General features: G+C 40.9%; 1 protein-coding gene across 4 annotated transcripts in view; it reads left to right on the top strand.

Annotated features, from left to right (window-relative positions):
• The window catches only part of ZNF827 (zinc finger protein 827), a 256534-nt gene that overhangs the window by 57070 nt on the left and 185479 nt on the right, over nucleotides 1–13985 (top strand). For all 4 annotated transcript variants that reach the window (XM_051965062.1, XM_051965066.1, XM_051965064.1 and 1 more), the window contains one exon: nucleotides 5851–6023. In XM_051965062.1, the coding sequence (XP_051821022.1) occupies nucleotides 5851–6023 (173 nt within the window). The remainder of the gene's footprint in view (nucleotides 1–5850; nucleotides 6024–13985) is intronic.

Raw genomic sequence — 13985 nt, 5'->3', positions numbered from 1 at the left:
ACTGCTCCTTAGTCCCTTTAGACCTTTGGTTCTCGTGACATAATGAGATATTGGATGATATAATAGTCTGTGCTTCACTGTCTAAAAGCTGACATTTGAGGCCTGGCCCTAACGCATAGTCTCTTCAGCTGAGGGAGGGCCAGACAGTCCCATGCTCTATAAAAAGAGAATGCTTATTAACCTGTACCCACTGAACGAACCAAGTTGTCTCGAGGAAAGCCCTTTGTAAATCATAAGGCAGTGTGTAAAGGGGAGCCTTTATTCTGATAGAGCAAAGAATGAATGCCTGGGGGACTTATGGTCATTGCCAAAGTGTATTCTGCTGTGATGATAAGTCATAACTCTGAGAGCCCTGAGAGCCCAGACCAAACTGGAGCTGCATGTCAGCATTCACCATCCAGGTGAAGCCATCCAGATTGGGATTATTTGTGGGTATAATCTGACTTGACAACACTGGTAATAATAATAATTATGATGCTGATGATGGACATTTATACTACTTTTAATGTTCTTAAATAGCATCCTTAATTAGCAAAATGCTTTAACACACTCCTTACCACAGCTGCCTCTCATAACCAATTCACTAACTTCCTTCAAAACCCAATTCCAGGACCCTCCCTGCAGTGAGATCTTCACTGATCATCCTTCCAGTTTTTAGTGGATTTAGTGGAAAGAACTTAATAAAAAGTTATTTTAAGAACCAAAAAAAAAAAAACAGCTTTTAGTGGGGGTTTTTTAGCTCTTAAAAGAACTTTATCATTATGTGAGCATATGTGTATAGATATATATTTGTAGATATACATATTTGTACATATCTTATACCCTCAGTAAGTATAAACTCATTAAAGGAAGGAACTGTTTCTTTTCATTTATTTTTTATCCTCATCAGCTACCAGAAGTTTCATAAATATTTGCTGAATTGAATTGAATATCAGGTTTGTACCTCACAACAATCCCAGGAAAAAGATAGTGTAGATCTTATAATTCTCATTTCACAAATGAAGAAACCAAGGTTCAATCTACCAAGCTTGAAATTAATTCGCACTTATCATGTGCTAGTCTAGGAAGATGCACAGGCCGAAGTAGGACAGTTCTGGTTCTCAGGGAGCTTACATCCTAATGGGGGAGACAACATATACATATGTGTGTATGCATGTGTGTCCATTTGTACATTCATAAGGATACAAAACATGGATATGATAATATACAAAACAGTATCTAGCTCAGTAGTGTGTCTGTGTGTTTATATACATAAACACCCACACAGCCTGCAAATATGAAGCAGACACAAAGTAACGCTAGAGCAGAAGATACCAGCAGTTGCAGGATCAGGAAAACTCTCGTGTGTGTGTGTGTGTGTGTGTGTGTGTGTGTGTGTGTGTGTGTGTGTGTGTGTATTTATATATATGTGTGTGTGTGTGTGTGTATGTGTGTGTATATATGTATGCATGTGTATATATATTATATATGTATATATATATATGATGAGATGTATTTGTAATTTTCTTTTTATTTGCTGCAATCTGACACACAACACTGGTAATGATGATGATGATGATGATGATGATGATGATGATGATGATGATGATGGACATTTATACTACTTTTAGTATTCTTAAATAAAATCCTTAGTTAGCAAAGTGCTTTAACAAGCTCCTTACCACAGCTGCTTCTCATAATCAATTCACTAACTTCCTTCAAAACCCAATTCCACGGCCCTCCCTGCAGTGAGGACTTGAGGAAGCACTTGAACTGAGTTTTGAAACTATTCAAGAGGCAGAGGTGAGAAGGTGTGGGCTACTGCCAGTAGAAAAGCTTCGAGGTGGGAAATGGAGCACCATATGTAAATATATTGAAGAATCCCAGGAGGGAGATAATGTTTAAGAGATTTGGGAAAGTAAGATGGAGTAGGAATATAGTTTGTGAAGAACTTTAAATGCCAAAGAGAAGAATTTATGTCTGATTCGAGGGGAAATGGGGAGCCATGGGAGTTTATTGGACGAGAGAGGGTTGACTCGATCGGACCTACCTTTAGGAAAATCACTTTAATTTGGAGAATTTGACAAACCTGTTCTATGATGACACAGAGCTAGTAAATCTTGAAGGCCAGACCTCCTTATCTGCCATGTAATGATATAGTTTAATGAAGCCTACTGGGGAACAACATATTTTATGTACTTGTTTAACAAGGTAAACCACCTGTCAGTCTTATTTTTTTTTTTTTAAATGAACACTCACTGCCAACTTCAGATATCCAACATCCAGAACAAATGTCAGTTCTGAATAAGTGGTCACATTGCCTCAGGCTCAGAAGTTAGTAGGAAGTAATATAGAGAGCAGTTCTGGATGCTGGAAGAATTAATGACTTGAATAGAGTGGTAACCGGTCCCTTGCCCTCAGAACTAGTTTTGGCAAGCTGAAACCTCAAATCTTCTAGAAGAATTCATATGCATATGAAAGTTTGGCTCAGATCATTGCATCATTAACCTTTATTGATCTGGACATTGTCACCTTCCTTTCTGGTCTTGCTGTGTTGGGTAATGTCATCCCGTACAACCTGACCTTATTTTAGTGTTCGAAGGAAGTTCCTGTCTATTAAAATTACCCAGGCTATCAAGATGTAGCCTAATTTGTGTACTACATGCAAACAGTTTATTTTAAATGGAATCCAAGTGGCCCTCCCTAAATCTAATCATGGAAAATAAAGTAAATTCAATTGTGTTCAGCTATGACGCATGTGAGGTATCAGAAAGATTGTGAAAGAATCAAAAGGGAGAAAAGGGGTCCTAGAGATTATAGATGTGGAACAAGGAGAGGCTCTAGAAGTTATCTAGCTTGATGCTCACATGTTTAGGTTAGGAAACTGAGACTCATTTTACTTTTGAAGCATTTGAGGCAAGTGGAGATTAAGGTACCAGCTCAGAGTTCTGTAGCTGTAAGAGTCAGAGGCCAGAGTTGAACTTTCTAACACCAGACTTGGCTCTCTGTCCACTGGGCCATGAAGGGACTTATTTTATATCCTTCTGAATGTGCAACCTGAAGTTCAGTCTTACACCATCAATGAAGGGTAGAAAATGGGAGGTATAGTGGGATGTGTGTTTTTTAAATTCTGTCAGAACAATTAGTACAGAAATTCATTAATATTTTTAATTCCTTTATTTTTTCATCACATGCAAATATTCTAACTCTTTTGTGCTTTACTGGATTGTCTTTGTAAGTTGTCTGTTCCTCAAAACTTCTTAATGAAACTCTCCAAATTGAGTTAACCTGGACCTCTGGTAATAGAAACACAATTTATCATCTGTAGGAGGCAATGTGGGACAGTGGGAAGTTTGTTGGATTTGGTATCAGAGGTTTGTTCAGTTGTTTTTCAGTTATGTCCAACTCTTTGTGACCCCATTTTGGGTTTTCTTGGCAGAGATATTGGAGTGATTTGCCTATTTCCCACTCTAGTTCATTTTCAGATGAGAAAATTGAGGCACACAGGATTAAATGACTTGCCCAGAATCATACAGCTTGTAAGTGTTTGAGGCTGGCTTTGAACTCAGGAAGATCAGTCTTTCTTATTCCAAGCCCAGTACTCTGTGCACAACGGCACCACCTAGTTGCCCCTTGGAATCAGGAGGACTTCAATTCAAACTCTAGCTCTGCTACTTCCATCTGAGTAATCTTGAGCATGTTACTTAAATTGCTGGGGTCTCAATTTCCTCAATTGTAAGATAAAGACATTAAGCTAGATGACTTATCAGATCCCTTCCAGATCCCTTAATCTATGAGCCTGTGTCCTGAGTTCAGATCCCAACTCTGCCACTTACTTGACACAGAGACTGCTAGGTGGTGCAATGGATCTAGAATCTGGAAGTCCTGAGTTCAAATTCATCCTCAGATACTTCCCAACTATGTGACCCCAGGTCACTTAACCTCTGTCTGCCTCTGTTTCCTCACTTATAAAAAACCCTACTTCCTAGGGTTGCTGTGAGAATCAAATAAGGTAATGTTTATAAAGTGATTTTCAAACCTTAAAGCACTATATAAATGCTTTCATCCTCCTCATCCTCATTTATACTGGCTTTGGGCAAGTAGCATAACCAATCTGGGTCTCAATTTCCTCACCTGTAAAATGAAGGGATTGAACCCACCCTCATAAGCCACTTCTCCCTCAGAGTCTGTGTATGACGGAGTCCGTATTTGAATCCTTGTCAGAGCATTGGGACTCCCCAGAGACTGCATTCTCCAGGCATAGCCCTAGAATCCTTTGGGCCATCTCCTTTCCTCAGTGAGATCTGGAAGTAGAACTTTCCCAGAAGACAGATAGGAGAAAGTAAGGGAAGAGGAAATGGGAGAAAAATAATGACTGGATTAAGGGAAAGTTTCTGTAATGTTCTCTTTTTCAACTTGCTTAATTTCAGTGAGTAGTAACACTGATATTTTCTCTGGTCATCTGTTAGGCAAGGAGGAGGAGAGTCCATCTTTGAAGAAGTCAGGGCAGTCTTGATCAGTGCACTCTTAGAAAGCACACTCGCTGTCTAGCCAATGGCCTCACCTAAGCTGGCTGGCTTAAACCGGAAAAGGTGTGATCGCTGACATCTCCAAGCAGCCAGGGAATACAGTGGCATTTTGGAATGTTTCCCCATTATCTTTGAGCCCTTATCAGCTCCTTTCCTTTCACTGGAGACCTTGCAATTTGAATAGCTCTTTGCAGGTAGAGACTAATGGTTGAGAAAATGATAAATAAGTAATGAGGTAATTTATAATTAGGCACTTGGGAAATATTACTAATTTCTGGTAATAGAGAAAACTCAGAGACTTTTTTCATTTCCAATACCCCAATAATGTAAGGTCAGCTGTGGCACGGAACAACATGATTTGATGTGACTGCTACTTAGCTGAATGAAGCAGTGGCAGACACAATCTGTTTTTCCCTTCGAGGGGGATAGTTTCTCCCATTTTGACCCACGGAGGCAGTTAGTTCTTCCTGGGAAATGGAAGCACTCACCATTTGCCTTGCATAACTTTTCATCTGGACATTCCACAGATACTTATCGAGCGGCTGGTATGTGCCAAAGGACAAGGCTAGGTGCCTCCTTGCCTAAAAGGGGCCCAAGCTGCGAGTCTGTATGCCTGAGAGGGCAGCCTGTTGTCTCTAGGGGCAAACAGAGGAACAGAAATAAGAGGGGGGAAGCAAGGCCTGACCCAGGGACCCCCTGATGGCTAACGTGGCAGCAGCATCTGCTCCAGCCATACCCAAACAAGCACGACAGCAGGGGTTCTGGAATCATTCTCCACTGGAGTTCGGCATGTGAGACTAGTGACGCCGCGTGCTTTGTTGTGCATTAAGAGCCGCGGATGGTTTTGTGGGTTCAATCTGATTTTTATTTTCTTTCCTCATTACCTTTAAACAAGAATTTAGACGTGACCTCTGAATCACCTGTTTCTTCTGATATGCTACTTCGACAATGCTCAGGGGGCTAGGCAGTAGTAGAATTTGGAATCTCCAGATTCGTGTAAATCACCGGCCAGGAGTCAAGGGCAGGCGAGACAAAGCACATATGCTCCAAGCTGGTCAACATAGCTAATGACGGTCCTTGGGGGCCAGATGTGGGGGCAGGAATTTTTTCATAAAGACAGGATGATCATAGGGTGAGAAGATGGAACCAGACAGGAGGCCACTGAATGAACACACTAAAATAATCCATGATGAAATCTCAATGTGGATCGAGTTTATGAAATGGCAAGAAAAGAACAATTCATTTGGGGGTTTTTATTTATAACTCACTGAAAGTAGAACAGCAATGAATGCCTTTCATTTATTCCCCCACCATTTTTTTTTTTCTTTCTCCCTCTTCTAAGCCCCAGAAGAAGAAGGAGGAAAACCTTTCCAGTGCCCGATATGTGGTTTGGTTATAAAACGGAAGAGTTACTGGAAGCGGCACATGGTGATTCACACCGGTTTAAAAAGTCACCAGTGCCCTCTCTGTCCATTCCGGTGTGCCCGCAAGGACAATCTCAAATCCCATATGAAGGTAAGCCCTTCTTTAACAGGGATGCATGGTGGGGAAGTGGTGGGGGATGCCTCCAAGAACACACACCCATCAGATCCTTTCTGATAGATTAATCATGTTTGTTGCTGTTCAGTTATTTCATCATATCTGACTCTTCATGACCCTATAGAGTTTTCTTGGCAAAGATACTGAAGAGATTTGCCATTTTCTTCTCAGGAAATTGAGAGTTAAGTGACTTGTCCAGGGTCATATAGCTAATAAGTATCTAAGGGCAGATTTGAATTCAAAGAGATGAATCTTCCTTACTCTATGTCTAGTATTCTATTCACTATACCACCCAACTGTCCTTGGATTAACCATGGGAACTAAGTAAAATTGATTGAACTGTCTGTCTTGCCTTAGTAGGATAGGCATTTTTCAAATGAAGGAAAAGCAGATTTAATAAACTATAACACACAAATAGAAAAAGGTGAAATAGAAAAAGAATAAGGATGTTCAAACTCTGTAAGGTTTAAAAAAGAAAAAAAATCCATTTTTAAAGCCATGATTTTCATCACAAGAAGTATCTTTCAAATCACATCATACAGATCTTTCCCCATAACAGAGACAATGATCCCCAATGGTCCTATTTCATAGCAAGGGTAGTCTGGGAGAAGGACACACACCCAAAGCACTAGGATGGGCAAGGTTGGGGAAGAACAGGCAAACAAACAGTCCAAATTCAAGAACTCTCTCTGTGGAGGATCAAAGTGAGAGCTTTTCATTTGGGACTTTGCAATTTTCACCTATTGCTGTTATCTTTTAAGAGGCAGACTCCCTGAGTAAGAATCAGAGTGTAATAAAGGAGGGACTGTCAGGATCTGGGCTTATTGAATGTCTCTTGGACAGAGAAAGCACCAAGATAGCTCAGTGGATAGGACACTGGACCTGGAGTAAAGAAGAACTGAGTTTATATTTGGCCTCAAGTGTTTACTAGCTGTGTGACCCCGGGTAAGTCATTTGTTTGCCTCAGTTTCCTCATCTATAAAATGAGCTGAGAAGGAAATAGCAAAAAACATTTCAGTATCTTTGCCAAGAAAACCCCATGGATGGTAATTGGTATGTTATGATTCACAGGTCATAAAATCATATATGACTGCACAACAATAATTTTGGGGGGGACAGTTAGGTGGTGCAGTAAATAATGTGCCAGATCAAAAGTCAGAAAGATTCGCCTCAGACCCTTACATATCTGTGTGATTCGGGTCAATTCAATTAACCCTGTTTCTCTCTGTTGCCTCATCTGCAAAATAATCTGGAGATGGAAATGGCCAATTACTCCGCTAACCCTACCAAGAAAACCCAAAATGGGATCACAAAGAGTTAGACATGACTGAATATTGGACAGCAGCATCTAAAAAGTCTTTTCTTATAAGACTGTGGGGGTGCAGTTAGTTTGCTTTTCTTCCTGTTGGAAGTGAGTCTCCCTAATGGTCAGAGATATCTTTGGGATCCATCAGTAACCACCACCACAACCAACATTTCTCAGATACCCTGGGTACACAGTTTTGAGAAGTTGCTCCCTCAAGGAACAAATGGTCTAGTAGGAATGCACCTAATCACGGGATATTAGTAATTCTGTCATGGTGTCCATGGAAAAGCTACCCAGAACTGAATTCAGTCCTGTTCTCTTCAGGTGCATGATTTAGCAAGGCTAGTTCACTAGACCCAGTTCAATCTAACGCAGATCATTTTTGATAATGATAATGATTACTACTCAGCAGTAGGGATATGGTTGAGTTCTCTCTAATTAAAATTTACAGGGATATTGTGATTACATTAATTTTCTGGATATCTCAAAAGTATGATGCAAGGTAAAGAATCCTAGGCTAAGAAGAAAGAGACCTGTGTTCTAATTGTAGGTGAAGTTCTTAATCTCTGAGCCTTAATTTCCTAAAAATTAAGGGCAAGAAATGAGGTGATCTCTGAGGGTCTTTCTAAATCTTTTATTGCCAGAAAACCTCTTTGCTTCAGATTTTCTTGTCAAACGTCTCTCATATGTTCATTAATCTGTTGCCCTGCCTCAGTAAGCATAATATATTAGAATATAACAAAATCATTGATTTAAGATCTAGTAGGACCTTAGAATTATCACCCTGAATACTAGTGTATAGTAGTACAGGATACTAGAATAATCCTGACGCTATGAAAGGTACTAAATGAGCACAGACCCTATGACATTTGTGAGCATTGTAGACATAGTTTCCTTAGCTTTGAGCCAAGTATTTGATGGGTCTCTGGTGGACTACCATAGTAAAGTTAGATAGATTTGGAAAGGGATGAGTTGCTAGATTCAAAGTTTCAATGTTAATAGTTTAAAACTAGCTTGGGAAGAAGTCTTCAGTGAAGTTTGCCAGGTATCTGTTATTAACTTATACTAGTTAGCAATTTTAACAGTGACTTAGATGAAAGTATAGATGGCAAGCTTATCAGATTTGCCTATAATACTCAATTTGGAAGCCTAGGTAATGGATCAATGACAGAGTCATGGTCCAAAAAACTCTTGATAACTACAACATAGAGGAATCATGGTTAGAAAATAGTTCCTCAGAAAATGGTCCGGGTTTAGTGAACTGTTGGTTCAACATTAGTCAGTACATGATACTACAGCCCCCGAATGGCTAATGTGATTGTACATTATGTTAACAAGAAGGTCATAATCTCTAGGAGTAAGCTGATGATATTCCTGCTGGCATATATGGAGTAAAACACTCACATTTTATAAGGACATTGATAATATGTTTGAATATTTTTCATAGGGTAGCAGGATGTCAGAGTCATTTTTTTTAATGTCCCTAGTATTTAACATGATGGTACTTAGCACATAGTAGGTGCTTGATGCCTTTTGAATTGAATGTAATCAAACCAAGTTTATATGGCCTGGAAAAGAGAAGACTTAGGGACTCTAGGCAAGAGAGCTGTTTTCAGGTATCTAAAGGGTTTCCTGGTGGAAGAAAAGATAATTTTGTTCTCCTTGGCCCCAAACAGTGAGTGGTGTGTGAAAGCTGTCAAGAGATAGATGTAGTCTTGATAGAAAGCAAAACTTTGCTGCCCAAAGGTGGAATGGACTCTGTGGGAAGACATGGAGTGCCTTTTCATTTGAGGCCTTCACTTTAGCCCATTATCTGATCTCCTTTGCAGGGGATTCTAATCCAAGTGCAGGTGTTCCCTTGAGAAAGAGCTTTGTTCCCTGGGGTCCCGGGACTTCCGGAGGATGAAGTTGATAGATTTCAACTTCTGATAGTGGGTTCAGGAACTTGGATGGGAGAAAAAAAAATCTTTGTTTTTGCTAACCTTTAACTGAAATTTAACATTTATGTCAATAATTTAAAAACATTTTTCTAAAAAGGAGTCCAAGGACTTCACCAGACTTCCTGGAGATTGAGACACTAAAGAGTTTAAAACTAGATAATTCTGAGATCCCCGAGATTCTGAAATTTTGTGATGTACCTTGGAAGCTGTTGTTCTAAGAAGTGAACTCCAAATGTGAGCTTGGTTTTTAACGTCTTGCTTATTTTTCCTAAAAGTGAGGTTCTCTTCCCCTCCTGCATGTGGTTAATAGAGGACTTTGAGTAGAAGTTGACTTGTACTGTTCTTCACAGTGCAGATTCCCATCCCTCTTCAAAGCAATAGAGCTCAGATTTGTGCACAGTGAGGATTGAATTAGAAAGAACTGGCTTGCAAGAAGTGCCCATTATCACAAAAAGTCCTTTCAGATGCTGTCTATAGTATGTTGTACTTGGAAGTGGGATCTAGCTAATTTAAAGCACTGGTTAAGCAGGAAGCTTGACTCTGGCCCAGCAACCTGGGAGCCTTGCCTCAGCCCAAGGTCACTTAACCAGCCTATTTATAAAGCTGGAGTTTTAAAAGAAAGGATTATTGACCTTGAGACTAGAGGAGACTTGGACGCCTTGATGATCCAACACACACTCTAGGCTATGGAGAGTTGCAGCTGAAAGCAGCAGGGTCTGTGTAGGTCATGGGGACTCGGAACACTCTCAGAACAAATCGATAACTGGTACAATAAAGCAGTCATGTGAAACTACTACTTTATTCAAACTCATGGTCTCTTAATCTATCAGGCAACACTCTTTTAGGCTTTTGATAAGCGAGCATGTAAATTTACTTTCATAAAATGGGAGAGTCTTCCCTTCCCCTGCTCCCTATCCCTCTCCTGGATACCTTTGGAAGTATATATTTAGCAATATTTCTAGTTTTCTTGCGGTTATTTCCTATTTTCATTAAATGTGTTTACAACTTTCCTAGATGAATGGATTCAAGGCAAGCAACTTTATAGTCTCCTAAGTTAAAGCTGAACCCAATAAAGGGAGAGCCACAGAGATAATCCTGTGTGTACCTGTGTATATTGTATATGGACACATTACACACACACACACATATATAATGCACACATATGTGCACACATATACACATCATATGTATACAAACACATACATACACACACTATGTGTAGATGCATACACACAGCCACACATCCTCATCCATATATACACACCCAATACATACATATACATGCGTGTACATGCACACACACGTGTGTGCACACATGTACACCATACAAGCTGTGCACACACCCATCCACATATGCATGCACACACATACGCATCATAAATATGTATGCACACATATACACACCCACACACAGTGCATACATGCATATATATGTGTACACACATATGCACACTCATTCATTCTATGCACACATGCACGCACACATATATACATCATAAATATGTATGCACACATATACATTATGCAATACACATCCACATACACACATTTACATGCATGCATATGCACATGTGTGTGCACACACACACAAACACACATCACATGTGTATACACACATGCACAAATCATGATCACAATCCACATACATGTCCTGTGTGTGCATGCATGGGTTGCAACATGGAAACACATACATGCACTATACAATCCATATACATGTGTATATACATGCATATGAACAATGCATGTGTGTACACACCTGCATATCATATGTGCGTATGCACATACACACCCACGTGTGCACAGTGTGCGTATATGTGTGCATATCTTCACGGTGCACATGCACATGCATGTGTATATGTGTGTGTACATATACATTACATGCATATACACATTCATAAATGCATATACACATGTATATCTACCCACATATATACTATATACATCCAAATATATATACACACAGATTCACACCATACATATATACAGGTAACTGTGAATGTATGTGTATACATACATATACACATGTTTATATGTTCATACACACATTAATTTATATCAAGCTAAAATCTGAAAGATAGCATGCTCAGATTATCTCATGTGATCCTTACAACACCCCTCCGAGAGGGATGAGCCATTTTCAATCCTCACTTTGCAGTTGAGGAAACAGAAAGGAAGTGAGACATTGGTACAATGGGAAAAGCAGTTTTTAGAAGTTCTAAGTTCTAGACTTAGAAATGCTGGGTTCTAGATTTAGCTCTGTCACCAAACTAGCTGTGTGACCCTGGGTAAGTACTGCGTCTCTGTTCCCTGGGAATCTATAAAATGAGGAGAATACCTACCTCCCAGAGTTCTGGTGCAGATTAATGAAGGTAAGGTGTGAAAAGCATTTTGTAAATTCTAAAACACTAATCAGACATTGGTTTTGTTCTTGATGTAATTGTTACAAGTTCATCATCCCAGAGTCCAGAACACGGCCGGTCCCCTTTCCACCGTACAGCTCTTCAGATACCTGAAGACAGACGGCTTTTATGGCCAAGCTAAGTCACAGTCACTTAACCTCTCTGTGTGTCAGTTTTCCTCGCCGGTAAAACGAGGCACTTGTATTAGATGGTCTCTGAGGTTCCTTTCAACTTTCCCACAGTATGAGTCTCTGGACATAGCAGCCGAAAGCTATGAAGCCCTGTCTTGGCCGGGAGGTGGACTCATTGATTGCAGAGGTCCCTCTTGTTCCTAACCCCTTTTGATGTGTGGTATTTGCTGTTCAGAAAAATGACCAGCACTCTGAAGAAAGGAAAAGAGGCCGCACAGATTGAGTCAGAAGGAAGAAAAGGTTTCAGGCAGCCTCTGCTTTGCAGCGACAGGCCCAGGGAGCTTCAGAAGCAGTGAGATATTCCTTTAAGTCAAAGGCCAAACACAACATGAGATCCCTGACCTTACCCCACCTCCTCTCCCCACTTTGGGAAAAAAGTTTTGTTCGGCCAGCACCTACCTATTGGGTGACGATTCTAGGCCAGGTGAGGGAACTCCAAAGATCCCCCGAGAACTTGCCTTCTGCAGAGGAGGGCTGGAGGAAAGAAATTCAAAAATGTCTACAGTTCAGGATGCCCAAGGTAATTCAAAGTCATTTCCAGAGGAAATGGGAGACTTAACAGGTGAGAAGCAGTCAGCTCCCAAGGTCAGAGCACTTCCTATTTTTTAAGAAGCCATTCCTTTTGTCAAACAATCAAACGAGTGCTTTATCGATACCGTTTTTTACATCAATGCCGCTTCCTCTCGCTCTGAGCAGAGGGACGGCCGAGCGTGACACGCGGTACGCCTTAGTCCACTACTGTAGTCCACCACCTCTCCGTGGAGAGGGCAGATTTTTACCCACAGTTCACTGAAGTCATAAAAAGTCACCCAATCCTTTATTTCTCCAACCTAACTAGAGGCAGAACAGAACCCAGCAGATACTTATGAAACTCAAGAGCCCATTTTTAGAAAATGCGTGTCCTCTGGCTATTTTCGGTCCAGACTTCTAAACACGCAGCAGCTCTATATTGTTTCCCCCTCGACTGGAAGCTGATTTCAGGGCTCTGTTGTTGGCTCGGCTCACTTCTCCTTTTCTCTCCTCCGGACACCGCTGAAATGGAATCTGCCCCACTGGGCACTCCCCCGGGGACTGCAAGCTTTCTGCAGCCTGACCTTTAACCACTTCGGTTCAGGACATGATTCCAGCAGCCTTTGTCAGACGCCTCTGGGAGGCGGGACCCTGGGGCCTCCGAGGAGGATGCTCCGGCAAGGACGGGGTGGAGGAAATTGAATTGGATTCTCAAGACGTTGTCAGACACCAAATGGAAATTATGGGGATTTAGAACTCATTGTCATAAAATAAAAGCGAATGCTAGTAACATCCTCCGGCAGATGCCGCCGCCCCTCCCACAAAGAAAAGGCAGGGGGGGTTGAAAAAGTCTGTCATTTAATTAGCAGAACGTTGCTCCTACTGGTGGGGACAATTCACCGGGCTATTTCTGTTATTAAACTCCTGTTTTGGGGAACTTGGGCGTCCTCTGCTATTTTTTTCCAAAAGCCACAGTGGGGTGCTGTAGCGACAGGATCTCACCATTAACTTTTAATTCCTTTGCTTTTGTTGGTCATTTAACATTATTTAAAAGTATGTTTTGGCTGCTGAATAATGCTTTTGGACTGCATTCAGAATGTGTAAACAGCTGTAGTAAAACTTGCTCTCTTGGAAGGAAACTCACTGCAGAGGGGCCAGGTAGCAGAGGGGGTTAAAGAATGAGCCTTTAACCTTTGCAGACCCAAGTTCAAATCCCTTTTGCTTAGAAATTGGAAAAAAAAAAAAAAAAAGAGGTTGGGTTTTTTCTTTTCTTTTTTTGGTGTTTTCTTTTTCCATTCCAATCTGTTGCTTGTTTGTCCAGATCACACAACTACCCAAACAATTTGGCCCAAATCTCCACGATTGGCAGTTTCTGCTCAAGGGAGGGCCAGTACTGAAATAGCAAGGGTGTTACAGGTCAAGACTGAAGTACATTGGCAAAGATGAATGGGGGAGCTTACAAGCTTACATAGCACCTGCCAGCATTAAGCCTGGCTCAGGCCAATGCAATTATTTCCTCACTTTCTCAAGCACTAAATTTGTCCTCGACAGGAGGGGGGGAAAGTTCCCTGGAACCTCTGCAGGTAGTATGC

The sequence above is a fragment of the Antechinus flavipes genome, chromosome 6 (assembly GCF_016432865.1).
Source record: "Antechinus flavipes isolate AdamAnt ecotype Samford, QLD, Australia chromosome 6, AdamAnt_v2, whole genome shotgun sequence".
NCBI classification, from domain to species: domain Eukaryota; kingdom Metazoa; phylum Chordata; class Mammalia; order Dasyuromorphia; family Dasyuridae; genus Antechinus; species Antechinus flavipes.
The sequence above is the reverse complement of the archived record's forward strand: the minus strand, read 5'-3'. Positions and strand labels throughout refer to the sequence as shown.